This window comes from Macaca thibetana, chromosome X (genome assembly GCF_024542745.1).
Source record: "Macaca thibetana thibetana isolate TM-01 chromosome X, ASM2454274v1, whole genome shotgun sequence".
Classification (NCBI taxonomy): Eukaryota; Metazoa; Chordata; class Mammalia; order Primates; family Cercopithecidae; genus Macaca; species Macaca thibetana.
This window is the reverse complement of record NC_065598.1, coordinates 127,073,966-127,091,848: the sequence shown is the minus strand read 5'-3', so window position 1 is coordinate 127,091,848 and position 17,883 is coordinate 127,073,966. Positions and strand designations below refer to the sequence as shown.

The following is a 17,883-nucleotide window of genomic DNA, read 5'->3' as shown; positions in this document are numbered from 1 at the left end:
ATGACAGCTAAACAAAGACTTGAAGGAGGTGGGAGGGTAAGCTATGCAATAAAATCATGTGAAAGAGAATCCTGGCAAAGAGAATATCCAGTGCAAAGGGCCTGAGGTGAGAGCATGACTGGGGTGTTCAAGAAACATCAGAAAGGCTTTTGTGGCTGGCTGGAGCTCAGTAAGAGAGGAAGAGAATAAATATGAGGGCCTTAAAAGCATATTAAAGGGTCAGGTGTGGTGGCTCCTGCCTGTAATCCCAGCACTTTGGGAGACTGAGGTGGGAGGATCGCTTGAGGCCAGGAGTGCACATCCAACTGGCCATCTCTTTTTTTTAAAAAAGTATTAAAGACCTATAGCATAACTCTAAATGAGCAGATAAACCATTGAAGCAATTTAAGCAGAGGAGTGAAATAATCTGAATTAGGTTTTGACAGGGTCATGTTGGCTGCTGTGGTGAAAACAGACCTCAAGAGGAAATGGTGGAAGTGGGGAGACTAGATAAAAGGATATTACGGGAGAGCGAGACCATGGTAGTTTGGACCAGCATGGTAACAGTGAAGGTGCTTATAACATTTGTCACCTTCTGTTACTGGAGATATTTACTCATTCGTATGTCATAATTGTGTTCTTAGGTTGCTATAGTCTTGTACGGAGAGAAAAATAAGCACAGCCTTATGTGCTTTTGTTTTTCTTAGGGTCAACATGGGATTTGTGGTTAATAAACTGGAAAATTGGGGTGTGTGTGTATGTTTGTGCATGTGATTTATTTAAAAAAAAACAGCTCTATTGAGGTATAATTTACACATCATAAAATTCACCCATTTTAAATGCACAACCCAATGATTTTTAGCAAATTTACAAAGTTGTGCAATCATTACCGCAATCCACTTTTAAAACATTTCCATCACACCAAAAGACATCTCTCATCCATCCCTACTTGCAGTCATGCCCTGTTCCCACGCTCAGCCCCAAGCAAACACTAATTTGCTTTCTGTTTCTATAGATTTGCCTTTCCTGGACATTTCGTGTAAATGAAATGATAAAATATGGGTATTTTGCATTTGACTTTTTTCACTCAAAATAATGATTTTTAAATTAATGCATACTCTAACATGAGTTGCAGCAGTTTGTTCCTTTCTTTTGCTGAGTAGTATTCCATTTATGGATTTACCCCCTTTTTTTTTTTTTTAGACGGAGTCTCACTCTGTCGCCCAGGCTGCAGTGCAGTGGTGCGATCTTGGCTCACTGCAACTTCCACCTCCTGGGTTCAAGCAATTCTCCTGCCTCAGCCTCCTGAGTAGCTGGGATTACAGGCAGGCACCACCACGCCTGGCTAATTTTTGTATTTTTAGTAGAGACAGGGTTTCACCATGTTGGTCAGGCTGCTCTCGAATTCCTGACCTCATGATCCACCCACTTCAGCCTCCCAAAGTGCTGGGATTACAGGAGTGAGCCACTGCGCCGAGCCACAGTTTGTTTATCTATTAACCTGGTCGTGGACATTTGGATTCTTTTCCAGTTTAGCTATTATGAATAACGCTATAAGTATTGGCACACAAGTGTTCTTGTGGATACAAGTCTTCATTTCTTTTGGGTACATTCCAAGCAGTGTAATTGCTGGGTCTTATGATATATTTATATTGAACATTTTCAGAAACTGCCAAACTGTTTTTTAAATTGTTACAATAACATTAGAAACGTACAGGGTTTCTGATTTCCTCACACCTTCACTAACACTTGGTATTGTATATCTTTTTGATTATGACCATTTTAATGGGTATGAAGTATCTCACTGCAATTTTAATTAGCATTTTCCTAATGACTAATGATGTTGAGCACAGTTTCATGTGCTTATTCCAATGTTTTCCTTGGTAAAATGCCTAGTCAAATCTTTTGCCCATTTTTAAATGAGTTTTTATGTTATTATTGAGTTTTAAGAGGGTTTTATAAATTCTGATTAAAAGTCCTTTATAAGATACACAATTTGCAAGTTTCTCTTTTAATATGTGGCTTGGCTTTTCATTTTGTAAGGATATCCTTTGAAGTACAACAGTTTTAAAATTTGATGGAATTTCACTTTCTGTATATTTTTAGTGGATCATTCTTTTGGTGCTGTATCTAAGAACTCTTTGCCTAACTTAAGGTCAAAAAGATTTTCTCCTAGAACTTTTACAAATTTACCTCTTATAGTTAGATCTATGATCCACTTTGAGTTAATTTTTTGTGCGCTTGCATGGAGTATAGTGTGAGGTAGGGGTCCAATTTCATATTTTTGTGCATGGATGTCCATTTGTCCCAGCAACATTTGTTGAAAAGAATATTATTTTTCTTCATTGAATTGTCTTGGCACATTTGTCAAAAACCAATTGACCATAAATGTAAGGAATTACTTCTGTGCTCTCAGTTATGTTTCATTGATCTATATTTCTATTCTCATGCCATTACCACACTGTCTTAATTACTGTAGCTTTGGGGTAAGCTTTGAAATAAGGAGGTGTACACATTGCCCAACTTTGTTCTTCTTTTTCAAAATAGGTTGGTTATTCTGAGATCTGTGCATTTCCATGTAAATTTTAAAGTCATTTGTAAATTTCTATTTTTAAAAGCCTGCTGGGATTTTGATGGGGATTGCATTGAATTTATAGATCATTTTTTGGAAAACTTGCCACCATAACAATATTGAATCTTCTTGTCTGTGACCATGAACTATCTCTTCATTTATATAGATCTTTTAAAAATTTCCCTTGGCAGCATTTTGCAGTTTTCAGTGTGTAAGCCTTACACTTCTTTTATTAAATTCATTCCTCATTATTTTATTCTTTTTTGATGCTATTGTAAATGGAACTTTATAAAAATATCATTTTTAGATTATTCATTGCTAGTATATATAAATACAATTACTTTTTCTATATTGATCTTCTATCTCATGCTACCTTGCTGAACTCATGTATTAGTTCTAGTAGTTTTTCATAGGTTCCTTGGGATTTTTTTCTTTCCTTTTTTTCCTTTTTTCCTTTTTTTTTTTTTTTTTTTTTTTTTTTTTTGAGACAGAGCCTCACTCATTCACCCAACCTAGAGTGCAGTGGCATGGCCATGGCTCACTGTAGCCTTGAATTCCTGGGCTCAAGCAATGCTCCCACCTCAGCCTCCCAAGTAGCTGGGACCTGGGACCACAGGCACATGCCACCACACCCAGCTAATTTTTACGTTTTTTTGTAGAGATGGGGTCTTGCCATGTTTCCACAGCTGGTCTCGAACTCCTGGGCTCAAGCGACCCTCCTGCCTTGGCCTCCCTAAGTGCTGGGATTACAGGCATGAGCCACCATGCTCAGCGTTGGGATTTTCTACATGCAGGATCATGTTGACTGCAAGTAAAGACAGTTCTACCACCTTCTTTTCAGTGCAAATTCTTTATGTTTCTTCTTCTTGCCTGATTGCACTGACTAGAACCATCGGTACAATGTTGAATAGATGTGGCAGGCACTTGATATCTTTACCTTATTTCTGATCTTAAGTGAAAGCATTTAGCTTCTCACCATTTGGTATATTCCTTGTTTGTTAAGTGTTTTGTTTTGTTTTGTTGATTGTGAGTGGGTATTAGACTTTGTGCAATGCTTTTTCTCCACCTCTTGAGAAGATAATGTGTGGGTTATTTTTGTCCTTTATTCTATTATCATAGTGTATTCTAGTCATTGGTTTTCATATGTCAAACTGACCTTGCAGTCCTGAGATAAATTCAACTCATTGTGTGTAATATTTTTCATATGCTGCTGAATTCAGGTTACTAGTATTTTGTTCAGAATTTTTGCCTCTGTATTTATGAGGAATGTTGACCTGTTGTCTTCATTTCTCAAGATGTTTTTGTCCTGTTTTGGTATCAAGGTAATACTGACCTCATAGAATGTGTTGCTAAGTGTCTACTCCTCTATTTTCTGGAAGAGTTTGTGAAGAATTGGTATTTATTTCTTCTTTGAATATTTGATAGAATTAATCAGTGGAACCATCAGAGCCTTATTGGATTTTAATGTGATTTGTACATTTATCAGTATTGGTAAAACTAAATTAATAAATTAATGAGCCATTTCTTTGGTCTTTTAAAAAATGTTTACTATATGGAGATTTTCATTATATTGTGATTTTTGAGATACAGATATACACCCACCTGTCTAAAACACAAATGGAAAACCAAGAAAGAAGAGAAAAAAAAAAAAAAACAGCCCTCCAGCACTCAAAATAGGTATACTATTGTCCATGTATCTTATTCAATAGAAGAGCACCATAGGATTCCATGGAACATCTATTTACTCTTACAGTATATAGAATGCTAACAGGTTTGGATATTTGCTTTCTCATTTTATGTTAGATTACATGTCTCACTTGAGAACAAAGTATTCTAAAGTTTGACTTCAGGGGAAGTCAGTGACCAGGAAGTGATTCATATAAATCTGACAGAGAGGAAAAAGGCACACAAATTATAAAGAAGAAAAAAGAATCCAAAAATCAAAACAATCTGAGGCAATTTAGGTTAAGGGCACATAGTCCTAAATGCCTTTGTAAACATAGTGCTATAATAGATGTTTTATAAAAATAAAGTGGAGGCATCTAGAAAAGAGCAAATTATGATCATGGATAAACTGCTAGCTATTTGGAAAAGCCAGAATGATTTTCAGAATGATTCATCTGTTGGGGATTTCAGATAGCTGAGGATTTACTAGACTCCCAATGTACAGAGTGATGAATTGGCTTTCAATGTAGTTGGCATTTATACTCCTCTTTCTTGATAATATATGATCAGGATGGAGTGGGGTTGGATGACTGTATTAGTTTTCTAGGGCTGCCATAACAAAATACCAGAGACTGGATGGCTTAAATGCCAGAAATGTATATTCCACAATTCTGGAGGCTTCACGTCCAAGATAAGCTGTCGGCAGGTTTGTTTTTTTCTGAGGCCTTTCTCCTTGGCTAGCAGATGGCTGCCTTCTTGTTGTGTTATCACTTGGTCTTTTTTCTGTGTACTCACATCCCTGGTGTCTCTCTGTGTGCCCAAATTTCTTCTTCTTATAAGGATACCAATCAGATTGGTTGAAGGCTTGCCTTAATGGAGTCATTTTACCTCAATCACCTCCTAAAAACTCTATCTCCAAATATAGTCACATTCTCTGCTACTGGAATTAGGACTCCAACATATGAACTTGGCAGAGGGTAGGGACATAGTTCCACCTATACCGGTGGCTGATTGAAAGTAAGAGAGATCATATATACAATATGGTAGAAGAAAAATCTAACAAAATGTTCAACTGTGATCTTGGAGCCCTTAAGATCTATACTTGGTCTGTGACTTCCTGTACTAAGACTGCAATGCTTCCAAACAGAAAAAGAGCCAGTAGAACCCCCAAACACACACGCCCCTATAGAAACATAAATATACATAAAGCGTGGGGTTGGAGGCTTTGGACTGCTCTGGCTGCAAATAAAGGGCTGTTTGATGGAGGACAAGGGTATACTGGATGCTCCATTGCTAAGTTCCTCAGAGGTAATGTGAAAAATGTCTTTTTCCTGTCATGCAGCAGAACTTGGAGACTTTCGTGAAGAAACAGATAGGAAGCATCTGGCACAAACTCGGTACTTACCAAACCAAGACTGTTTAGAGAGCAAGATCATGCACTTTCATCAGAAGCACATGTAAGTACTTTCAACTGGCACCTGCTTCCCCCAGTAGAGAACACTAAAGCTGGGGATGGACTCTTAAGAGCAAGCCCTTAAACCTGAGAAGTTTCAGGCTCCATGAAATGCTGAGCTCCTCACGGAGCTCTCAGAGTGGAAATGTCATTCTTGTGGCATTTATTAGGCTCATAAATTCTTTCCCCTTTCAGTGGCAGGAGCCCAGCAGAATCTGACATTCTGCTACTGGACATAGCAAGAAAGCTGGATATGTATGGCATCAGGCCTCACCCCGCCAGTGATGGTGAAGGGATGCAGATTCACCTGGCTGTTGCTCACATGGGAGTACTGGTGTTACGGGTAAAATCTCTTTCCTTTCAAGCCCTTCGGCTTTAGTGACGGGTGGTTATCTTGGCTCAAATTTGGGTGTCCATTCCCAAGGTGATCTCACCCCTCAGTATTATCACCAGCCAGAAAGGGAAATGGTCAATCATATTTACTTGTAGTTGCATGAAAAGTGTACATGACAAACTAATAAACGTAGTTAACTGTAGAGAATGGATAGATGGGGACAGAAATAGGGGTGACAGTGGTGGGAGTGAGACTTCTTTCTATATATATCTTTTTGTATACCTCTGATTTTCAGACCACGTGAATAGATGACCTGTTGAACAAACAACAGACAAGCAAAAACAAAGCTGGTTGGGCTGACCAGAAAGCCAAGGGAGTTTAGAGGAGTTGGAAATGGGTGTAGGCTGCTGTAATTAAACAGACTGGCCTAGAGAAGGGTCTGTCAGAGCTGGCAAGAAGGCTTGACTATGTGGAAGGCATTGTGGGCAAGGAAAATGAGGAGACTGCAGGAGAGAGGTATAGAGTTGGATGAAAGGGTGTTTTGGAATTAGTGGAAACAAAGGTTATATATTCAATATAGATGAGGCAGCAAGATATGGCCAAGATGTGATGTGGGCAGTGAGGAGCTATTGAAGGTGTTTGAGCTCCTGTCAGGCAAAAGAAGACACTGTTTTTAGCAGATGAATCGGGAAACATGGGAAAGGGGTGAGATTAGAGAAGCTATTGTAGTAATCCTTTCCTCTTGTGATCTCCCTGTGCTGGCTAGAAACCTTCCCTAGGCATACCCCTTCTTGCTTGCATTCCAGAGCATCCTTGTGTCCCACCTGAAATGCCTTCTTTGACCACAGCTCCTACCCAGTGCAGCAGGATCAGTCTGTTGAAGTGATGGGTCAAGGGCGGTCCCTTTTATGAAGTGCATTTTCTATCAGGTTTGTACTGTCTTACAAACCAACTCGTGTTAATACATTCTGAAATCTGCCACATTTTTTATTGTAGGGAAATACAAAGATCAATACTTTTAACTGGGCTAAAATCCGCAAGTTGAGTTTTAAGAGAAAGCATTTTCTCATCAAACTTCATGCCAATATATTGGTAAGTAGCTTCCTAATAAATTCGTTTACTTTCTGTTCACTGGGAAATTTTTTGGTTGTTTCTGCAAATCGTTTGAACGTAAATGGTGAAAGCTGATTGGCCCTGAGTGATTATGTGTCTTTTATTTTGCCTTTAATGAAATCAACCAGAGTTTTAATCATTTTTTACTAAAGGTAAAACACTAAGAAATCTGGTTGGCAGTTTAGAATTAACAAAGTAATAGGAAAATGGGGCAACTGGGCTGAAAGGCAAGTCTCCCTGGAAACTATTTTTTAGGGATTTGATGAGTCAAATGGGAGTGACCAGATCTAGGACTAAGAACAAATTGATTTGATGTTATCTGTTCCATTTTATAAAGTATCTTTAATTACCTTCCTTAAGCAAAAATTACTGAACACCTAGTATATGCCAAAAACAAGCAGGATGTGGGAGTCAGGTATACAAGTAAGCAAAATAAACAATTATTGGGCAAGGTTACATAGTAAAGGGTGAGACAAAGGTGCTAGAAATGATCTTCTTCTTCTTCTTTTATTCTAGAGATGGGTCTCACTGTTGCCCAGACTGCAGTGGAGTGGTGACATATAGCTCAGAGCAGCCTCAACCTCCTGGACTTAAGTGATCCTCACGCCTCAGTCTTTTGAGTAGCTAGGACTACAGGCATGCACCACCACACTTTGCTAATTTTAAAAACATTTTTTGTAGAAACAAGGTCTCACTATGTTGCCCAGGCTGGCCTCGAACTCCTGGCCTCAAGTGATCCTTTTACCTTGGCCTCCCAAAGTGCTGACGTTACAGGCATGAGCCACTTAGTCTAGAAAGGAATTTTTTTATGACCATAAGGAAAATAAAAAGTGTGTATCAACTAATTTTTAACCTACTGAAGATCCAGCAGTTTGGATTTTATTCTCTGCATCTTGACCCTACAGAAAAGTGTTCATTGAGCAGTTCAAGTAACTGGACTCAGTGTGAAGCTCATGGAGAGCCCCAGAGGCTACATGCAGGAACCTGGAAAGGAATGAGAGAAGTGGGGTCAGTGCAGTGGGTTGATGGGGCTGCTGAAAACAGGGCTGCAAACATGCCATGTGATGGGTACATATAGTGTCAGGAGATGGGGCAAACTTGAACTTTAGGTATGGAAAGCCAAGATTAGAATATGCTAGATGAGCAATATAGAGCATTGTACAAGACAGCCTATAGAGGAAAAAGTTTTTCTAACTGTTACACTAAAAAGACTCATGGGCTGAATGTGGTGGCTCTCATTCATAATCCCAGTGCTTTAAGAGGCTGAGGTGAAAGGATCACTTGAGTTCAAGAGTTTGAGACCAACCTGGGCAACATAGCAAGACCCTATCTCAACAACAACAATAAAAATACAAAGAAATTAGCCAGGTATGGTGGCACATGCCTGTAGTTCTAGCTATTCAGGAGGCTGAGTCAGGAAGATTGCTTGAGTCCAGGAGTTCGAGGTTATAGTGAGTGATGATCATGCCACTGCACTTCAGCCTGGGCAACAGACACCTTGCCTCAAGGAAACAACAGACTTATGTACATGTAATCATCTTATAAACCCTTCCATCTATAAGGAAATCTTCTCTTCCCTCCTGTTTCCTGTTGGTCATTTATAACTTCTCCTGACCTTGGAAAGATATACCCTTTGACATCATTTTAATCTAATTTACAACTTTATAAAAATGTTTCTGGCAGAGAAGAGTGAGTAAAAAAGGTATTTAAGGTGAGGGGAGAGTGCAAAGCAAGATTTACTTCTTAGAGAAGGCTCTGTTTGTGAGCAGTTGCCCTGTCTGTTCCTCGAAAGGTTGCCAATCATTAGGTTTCAGTAGGTGTGAAACCTACAGGGAGCCAAGTGGAAAATCAGAAGCTGCATGGGCCAATGGAGCAATAGTTTGGAAGGCATTGGGATTTGAAGGTCTTTGATATTCTTGAAGGATGTTTTACTTGATGGAAATTGGTTTACACAGGTGTTGTGCAAGGATACCTTGGTGTTCACCATGGCCAGCCGAGATGCCTGCAAGGCTTTCTGGAAGACTTGTGTGGAGTACCATGCTTTCTTTAGGCTTTCGGAAGAGCCCAAATCAAAGCCCAAAACCCTACTCTGCAGTAAGGGTTCCAGTTTCCGCTATAGGTAATTAAACAATGCACATAGGCAAACTACACTGCTTCTTTTCAATAACACGGGAGGTTTAGGAGGAGTTCACATTCTAGAAGCAACAGAGAATCCATTTCAATCACATCAAGGATCACACCGTTTCCTACTCATTCTCTGTGTGACACATTAAGTCAATGATTCCTAACTAGGAGGCAGGAAGAGGGGGACACCTTACCTAAGGGGTAGGATCCGAGTCTCAGCAAGGATGGGTGGATGTGTGCAGTTTGAGAATACATGTTCTATAAACCCACTGTTTCTCTTAAAGAGGGGGACACCTTACCTAAGGGGTAGGATCCGAGTCTCAGCAAGGATGGGTGGATGTGTGCAGTTTGAGAATACATGTTCTATAAACCCACTGTTTCTCTTATATTTAACTTATATGCAAACCATGGAAAGAAAAGCTCAACATCCTTTGGGTTGTGAAAGCTAGTGTGAGAAAGCACTGGAGGGGATAAGAGATTTAGAAAATTGAACAATATGCCACTAGAGGCTCCTCACTACAGGTCACACTTTGGAGGAATCAAAGCAAGGTTGGGTTAAGATCTTGTCTTTGCTTGAATACATCAGCCTAGGAATCCACTGGAGGAAGTTTTCAAAACTTTTAGCTAAGGTACTAAATTCTGATTAAAAGCTTCCCCATAAAGGATTTTTTTTTCAAAGAGTGGTATCCTACCCCAGTAAAAATTAACATCTATGAAACTTACATATTTCTGATTGAATCTTTCCAATCTGTATTCTACAAATCTCTGCCTTCTTAAACAGATGATACTGAGCATATTTTGCCCTTTTCTTAATGACCTGAGTTATTATAAACATCAGGTATTATCTTTTGCAGGCAGCTGTAGTGCAATGATGGCCTCAGGGCAGGGGAGGCATGTCAAGGCCCTGTACTTAGGTGATAAATGGTCCAGACTTTTTAGGCTTTATTATTCTTGCGATTTTTTTTTTTTTTTTGAAATGGAGTCTCGCTTTGTTGCCCAGGCTGGAGTGCAATGGCGCAATCTTGGTTCACTGCAACCTCCGCCCCCTGGGTTCAAGCAATTCTCTGCCTCAGCCTTCCAAGTAGCTGGGATTACAGGCGTGGGCCACCACAGCTGGCTAATTTTTGTACTTTTGGTAGAGACAGGGTTTCACCATCTTGGCCAGGCTGGTCTTGAACCTCTGCCCTCGTAATCCACCTGCCTCAGCCTCCCAAAGTGCTTGGATTACAGGCGTGAGCCATGGCGCTTGGCCAATTCTTGTGATTTTTTTTTTTATTTTTATGTTTCTCCTGGCCGTGATCTGACTTTCTTTGCTAGTGTATGCCTGACTAGAACAATCCTCTTCTACTGTTTAGTTAGCTGCTTTTCTTCTGCTGTGGACTGGGAAACCAGATAAGTAACCTCATTCAAAGTAGTATGGAAAATCAGTCAGTTGACTCTGATTTGGTGGTACAGGAAAAGCCTTTAAAGGAAAATATATTGTTATTATTATTATTATTTGAGACAGGGTCTCGCTGTGTTGCTCAGGCTGGAGTGCAGTGGCATGATCTCTGCTCACTGCAGCCTCGACCTCCTGGGCTCAAGCAATCCTCCCACCTCAGCCTCCCAAGTGGTTGGGACTACAGGCATGCACTACCATGCGCAGATAATTTTTATTATTTTTGTAGAGATGAGGTCTTACTATGTTGCCCAGGCTGGTCTCAAACTCCTGGGCTCAAGTCATCCTCCTGCCTCAGCCTCCCAAAGTGCTGGGATTAAGGTGTGAGCCACCATGCCCAGACCAGGTATATTATTTGTAAAGCCCACAATTTTTAGCTGTTACATAACCCTGTTCAGAGGCCTTTAAAATAAATACCTGCGTTCTGAGTAGTTGAGGTTGTTCTCTGCCTGGTCCTTGAATAAGTGGGTATTATCATTGTGATAGTCAAAGATTCATGACATATGTCATTCATCTAGTCTTTTGATTTCAACAATAAATGAGGCTTTCAAGTTTTGGTACCCTATTGGTTTATGGCTAGAACTAAGGATTTTTATTGTTCCTTATGATAGTGGAAGAACCCAAAGGCAACTTTTGGAATATGGGAGAAAAGGGAGGCTGAAGAGCTTGCCATTTGAAAGGTACATCATTTTGTTTCTCTTGCTCGTGTTGATTTTATGTTGAATTTGGAGATTTCTATGTATCCTGGTATTCACATGAAGGTTATTTCAATGACTTCTCTGCTTGGGGATTTCAGGAAACATTACCCATCTCAGTACCATGAACGACAGTGCAGGTCCTCACCAGACCTCCTCTCTGATGTGTCAAAACAAGTAAGGTTTCTGAAAATTTCTACTTCTTTAGATAAATGTAATTTGTGCAAATTTCAAATGCTTCCAAGGATTGATTCTGTCAGAATCCCAGTGTGTAAAAGGGTTACTCTGTTCGAGTAGGTTAGCTTCCTGGGGAGGTCTGTCAGCTCAGTCTTTCCTGCCAATAGAAGACCATTTAGTAAACTACCACTGGTGTGTACCTTATAGACTGAGGGTTCTGGAACATCTTCAAATTGCAACCTGTGTTGCTAACATCTTGCAAAATGCAGATCCAAATGAATTCTATGGCTTTGAATTTTCAAAACTGAAAGCTCCATCTTTTTACCTATGAAAATCTTAAGGTGTAGAGGAAGGTATAAGGTCTTGGGTTAAAGTTTTAGAGTACTTTTCCTGTGTAGTTTTGTAAGTTAAGGACAAAGTGTTGTTCCCCTGGAACTGTGAGACGATGACTTCCTTTGACATTTTTAGTATGAAAATTGTGAATTATTATTATTTTACTTTCCCTAAAAAATAATTATAGGTCTCATAAACCCTCAAGCCTTCAAGTCACTGGCAGTTTTTATCCAAAAGACATCAGAAGCATAATGATGAAAGGAGCTATTTAGTATATGAACCTCTCCTACCATTCATAGCCCTCCTCCCACCATTTTACAGAAAATAGGGAGGAGACTGGAGCAACAAGGTTAGGAGACTTGTCTAAGGTCACACAGCAAATCAGAGACAGAGCCAGGACTAAAAGGCAGGACTCCTGGTTCACTAATATAGCTATTAAACCAAACTGCTTGTAGTGTATACACTCAGAGTCTGGAAGTAGGATGGCACTGAGAAAGAATAGTGTCACATGTACTTTTTAACACATGCACTGGGATGTGGTACAAGTTATTACCCTTTCTTTATATATTTATCTACCCTAGAATAGAACATGGATCTTGTTAAATGACTTTATGAAGAACTACCTTTCAAACTTTGAGGCTAATTTAGATCCCTCCCCCAGCCCTAACCAAATGGCCTTTTCCTTCTTTCACCAATGTGTCCTTTGTCTCAAGGTGGAAGATTTGAGACTAGCATATGGTGGTGGCTACTACCAAAATGTGAAGGGAGTGCACGCATCTGAGCCGGTGCTGGACAGTAGGAGGAGGAACTCTGCAGTGGAGGTGACATTTGCAACTGAACTGGAGCATTCCAAACCAGAAGCGGATCCCACATTGCTACATCAGTCCCAAAGCAGTTCCTCTTTCCCTTTTATTTATACAGACCCTGTCTTTAACACTGAGCCTGATCCTAACCCTGATCCCAGAGACTTTTTTTCGGAGAGGAGTCCTCTAAGCTCCTTCCAAACGAGCTGTAAGTTTGCTGGTAATCACATGAGCACATCTTCTGGCCTCACAAGCAAAGTGAGTCCAGCAAAGCAGCTAACTTACATGGATGTGCCCTATATTCCTTGTACAGGTCAGCAGGTTGGTATTATGCCTCCCCAGGTCTTTTTTTATGTGGACAAGCCACTCCAGGTGCCCAGACGGTCCCCAATCAGAGCAGAGGAAAGGACAAGGCCAGATAGCTATATAGAGCCCACTGCAATGAAGCCAGCCAAAAGAAGCCCAAGGAATATCAGAATGAAGAGCTTTCAGCAAGACCTGCAAGGACTCCAAGAAGCTATAGCCGGGACTAGTGTTAGGAGCAACATCAATGTAGGTCTAGAAGAGAAAGACCCAAATTTGGAAGATGCATTTGTATCTAACATTCAAGAGCAAACCCCTAAAAGGTCCCAGAGCCAATCAGACATGAAAACTATTCATTTTCCTTTTGGGTCAGAATTTAGACCTTTAGGGCCTTGTCCTGCTCTCAGTCGTAAAGCAGACCTGTTTACATATATGTTTGCAGAGCAGGAGTTGCCAGCAGTTCTAATGGATCAAAGTACAGCAGAAAGGTATGTAGCTAGTGAATCCAGTGATTCTGAATCAGAGATTCTTAAACCAGACTACTATGCTTTGTATGGCAAAGAAATAAGGTCACCCATGGCCAGAATCCGCTTGTCTTCTGGTAGTCTACAGTTAGATGAAGAAGATGAAGATGCTTCTTTCAACACACCAACTGCTGAAGACAGGACTTCACTAAAACCATGTAATTACTTTTTAGCTTAAAAGTGTGAACCTATGGACATTTCTGAGCCAGTTCCATGTTACCGACTTAGGCAGAAAATAATGAAACTTGTAGAAACCATTTTCTTGGTTACTACATATTCATTGGTCTGAAGAAAATCTCATTTTTGACACCTACCTTATGAAAGATCCAGCTGTTGCCTCGTTCCTTGAGTTTCACTCTTCCAGTACCTCTGAAGGGACTCTAGAACATGCCCTCTCCTCCCCAGCACTGTGGCAAGGTGAGGTGGGTATTTGTCATCGCCACTGCATACTTCCACACAGAGACATTGTGAGTGAAGATCAGGTTCTTCAATGCTGAAGAATGGTGACAGTATGGGTTGGCATTTGGAATTGGCTTCTAATGGCATTTAGTAATTTAGTAGATTGTGAATGTGTTGATCTTTGTGCTCCTAAAAAACACTGAACGAATATTTCAGTCTTTACTATTTGTGTGGGGTCCAGTAGAAATGGTCTTGTAATATGTTAAAGACTTCCATTTTTATAACATATATAAGGGGAGCATGACCCTCCTACAGCCTCAGGAACAAGGTGGTGGCATAGATCCTCTCAAGAGAATACAAGTTTAGAATTAATCTAGGACTTGGCAGAATTCTAAACCTAGGAAATTCATGAATTAAATCAATTTCTAGAGCCAGACATAAACCTGATAAAAATATCCTGTTGTTTTACTTATAACTTCTATATTCTTAACTATCTACTATATCTAGTAAAAGAGAAACATTAACAGGTCAGTTTGTTTATCTAATATTTCCTGCCAGAATTTATTTTTTGTCATAGCTTCTTGCATGTATGCAGGCCAGGAAATGAATGTTATTGTAATAAAGTGTGATGGAAAATCCAGGTAATTAAAAAATAAATTATAATTATGTTCTTCCTTTTGTTTTAATCAATTTCAGAAGTGATTGGTTCTGGCCTATTTTACTAAGGAAAGGGACAGTTACACAACAAGGAAAAGGAGGGAGGCAAGTGAAAATGTATGGCCAAGGAGAGGAAAAGTAGTAGAATTGAAGGGTAGCTGAAACAAAAAAGGATGGTACTAATACCAGGGTGAGTTAATGAACCAGAATTCCATTTTTGACCCATTCAAAATTTCTCTAATGGTCCTCCTAGAAGGTATAGCATTCTATTTGAGAAGTTTATTTTGTTTGATTTTAAAGTCCAACATATTTACAAGATAATGTTACTACAAACTTCAAAGAAAGGAGGCAATTCTATAGGCAAGTTATTTTTCTATACAACTTAAAGGAGAAAAAAACTAATGGAATAGTTTCCTTATTCTCCTAGTCTTTATATCAGAAAAATCCCTTTTAATATACCTCATCCCACTCCTTTCCTCCATCCTAGCACTTTCTTGTCTGCTCCTGGACTCATATTTAGTAACTCACAAGTCAAGAGTAACTATCTAATAATAAGAATATATTGAAACCCAATCACCTGGGCTTAATAATATAGTATAATATTAAAATATTATATAATTAATATATGAATATATTAATACATATTAATACCATAGATCCTTAATGCTATGTTAAGTTCACCCTCAACCTCTTCTCTAGGAAAAACTTAAACTCCTTTATGTTAATGGTATTTCTCATATCAATTTCTAAAAATCTTCACTAAGTTTATATCTGTATATGATCTCTTAATAATATAATAATCAGGGTGACCATATAATTTATTGTTCAACCCAGGACACTTTCAAGTGAAAGGGGACGTTATTAATAATTTGGTCAAGACAGGAGGCTTAGAAATTAGGACAGATGTTCACTGTAGCTATAATTAATGCTTAATGAAATGTGAAGAGTATCTTCTGGTTTCCAACAGAAACTTCGATTTTAGTGTTTGAACAATAAAGGACAAAGGAGAAATAATTTGAAACACTGAAGTCCCATACCACACCCCCATCTCAAGGAAAACAAACATTGAGGACTGTGAAATTTAAATATTTATTTTCAAAACCCCAAAACACTGGAGTATGCTTCACCTAGAAACAGTTTACAGGACGAATAGCTATAATGAATAAGCAATACAATTTGTATTTGGGATGCAATTGTGTTGTAAAGTTTCAAATAATCAATTTATAAATTTGCTGCTTTTACTTTTACAAAAATATTCATTTAACCCATAACATGAGTTGCAAAATTATCTCCAGACTTCTACAGATTATAAACTGTAATTGTGTTTCAGTTACACAGCGGGTGAAAAATTTAACTGAACCATTACTTCAAAATACAATGCATTAAAAATAATTGTTACAATATAGGCACCAATAAAAAGAATTTTCTTGGCATACAACACCAGAACAACCTTCTCAAGTATCTATACCATGTAAAGTAAAAAGAGGATGTAATGGCCACTTTGACTAAAAACTGTATTCCTTACAGGAAGAATATCTTTCGTCTAATATTTGGCAATTACTCAGATTTTTTTTAAATGACTTTTGTGCAAAAACCAAATTGTGCAGATCCAAACAATTAAACATTAACTATCAAAACTAAATATCAATAATTCTACAAGTACTAAAATATAGCCCCAGTTCAGAACTTAGGCAGGCATAATACTGGGCTTAAAAGAAAAAGGCATCACCAACATAATAGTGCCATAAATATAAGTGAAAATTAACTGTGCAATCTAACTTACCTTTGAGTGGACAGAAATCATCCTGTACTATGGTTATTTTCATGTGAACTAGAAAATGCTCACTTAAATATCCTTTTAAAAACAACAAACTGATGCTTATTAGTGACAATTATGAAGAACAAAAATATATAAATAGTTTATAGGACAATTCATTACCATGGCAAAAATATGCTGGTGTAACTTATATTCATACCTATGGATCAGGTATTTAATCACATGACAATCAGCTTTTTTTTTTTTTTTTTGGCTCTCAAAATCCAAGCAGATAGTATGGGATTTTAGTTGAAGATGTAAAACATGAAGCCAGACTAACTCCTCCAACATTACCAAACACCTATCCTTGGGTAAATGATCTTGCTTTAAATTTCTAACCATGTTAAATAAGGGTAAAATTGCCTCTTCTACCTAAAAGAGAATGTAAATACTATACACCAAGAGGTACGTCTGTTGCTGTACATTGCCTGTAAATGCTTCAAACACAGGATCTCAAATGTGATAATCATTGAGCTGCCTGGAATATCATACCAACTTGGTAGAAGAATCAATACTTTTACAGGTTTCATTTAAAAGACTTTACTAAAATTTTCTGTTTTAAGAAGGTATGACTTATTTACACCTCCCCACCAATAGTCATTTTTAGAATACGCGTGTTTAAAAAACAACAACAACAACAACAACACTTTTTGAAGCTTGATACTTTACAAAAGCTGAATACTGAGAATGACTTTGAAAGACCTGTACGTTTCATGACTGTAGTCAATTAAAGATCAAGACGTGAAAGGTATTCATCTTAGTAACTTAACTTAAGAAATAGGGATACTTAAAAGCAAAACGGTGTCTCAACATTTACTAGAATACAGGTGAAACTATAGTATTAAAAGTTACTCCTTACAAAATAATCCTTTCAAAATATAAAATGATAAACACCATCACAAAATAGTTTAATAGCTTCTTCCAAATCTTCAGTGTTGCAAAGATCCAAAAGGCACCTGGAGCTCATGGGTTAAGCATTGTTAAGCTTGAAGTAGCTTTGGTGGGGCTCTCTGGGTCCATATGAAACAGAAGCCAATAATAAGTTTCTTAGGGGGATTCGTCTGCTGAACACCTATAAAATTTTTTAAAAATGTAAACAAATGTACAACTATGCATATTTATATTTCTCTTTTGTATGAACTCTGCAATGAAGAAACTGATTCCACAAAAGGGATACATTGTTTTTATGGAATCTCATCATGTAGATGTTAAAATATAAACAAGTTCAAACATCCCTTCTGTATCTGATTTCACAACTTCCAATTGATTTGTTTTCAAATGGGAGGTCTTCATTAAAATATAAGGGATTTTAAGAGGGGGTTAGGTTTACGAGTACAAGTGAGCCTTATCAGATAGAAAGATCTTTGAGAGTGTGTGATTTCACAGGTCACAGAGTTTGTTCCAACTCAATCCCAGTGGCATCACAAACAAAGAAATATAAAGATGCACTGAGAAGAGATATAACAAGGTCAAGGCTAAAATTAGTATCACCTTATAG

The 17,883-nt window shown here is 38.4% G+C and overlaps 2 protein-coding genes across 4 annotated transcripts in view; one reads left to right on the top strand and one right to left on the bottom strand.

Annotated features, from left to right (window-relative positions):
* The window catches only part of FRMD7 (FERM domain containing 7), a 51,288-nt gene extending 36,713 nt beyond the window's left edge, over positions 1 to 14,575 (top strand). For both annotated transcript variants that reach the window (XM_050775235.1, XM_050775234.1), the window contains exons 6-12: positions 5,559 to 5,673; positions 5,865 to 6,012; positions 7,000 to 7,095; positions 9,072 to 9,235; positions 11,290 to 11,358; positions 11,475 to 11,550; positions 12,597 to 14,575. In XM_050775235.1, the coding sequence (XP_050631192.1) occupies positions 5,559 to 5,673; positions 5,865 to 6,012; positions 7,000 to 7,095; positions 9,072 to 9,235; positions 11,290 to 11,358; positions 11,475 to 11,550; positions 12,597 to 13,691 (1,763 nt within the window). In that variant the 3' untranslated portion in view covers positions 13,692 to 14,575. The remainder of the gene's footprint in view (positions 1 to 5,558; positions 5,674 to 5,864; positions 6,013 to 6,999; positions 7,096 to 9,071; positions 9,236 to 11,289; positions 11,359 to 11,474; positions 11,551 to 12,596) is intronic.
* A 1,064-nt stretch (positions 14,576 to 15,639) lies between these two features.
* The window catches only part of STK26 (serine/threonine kinase 26), a 52,676-nt gene continuing 50,432 nt past the window's right edge, over positions 15,640 to 17,883 (bottom strand). For both annotated transcript variants that reach the window (XM_050775232.1, XM_050775233.1), the window contains one exon: positions 15,640 to 17,457. In XM_050775232.1, coding sequence (XP_050631189.1) covers positions 17,433 to 17,457 — 25 coding nt within the window. In that variant the 3' untranslated portion in view covers positions 15,640 to 17,432. The remainder of the gene's footprint in view (positions 17,458 to 17,883) is intronic.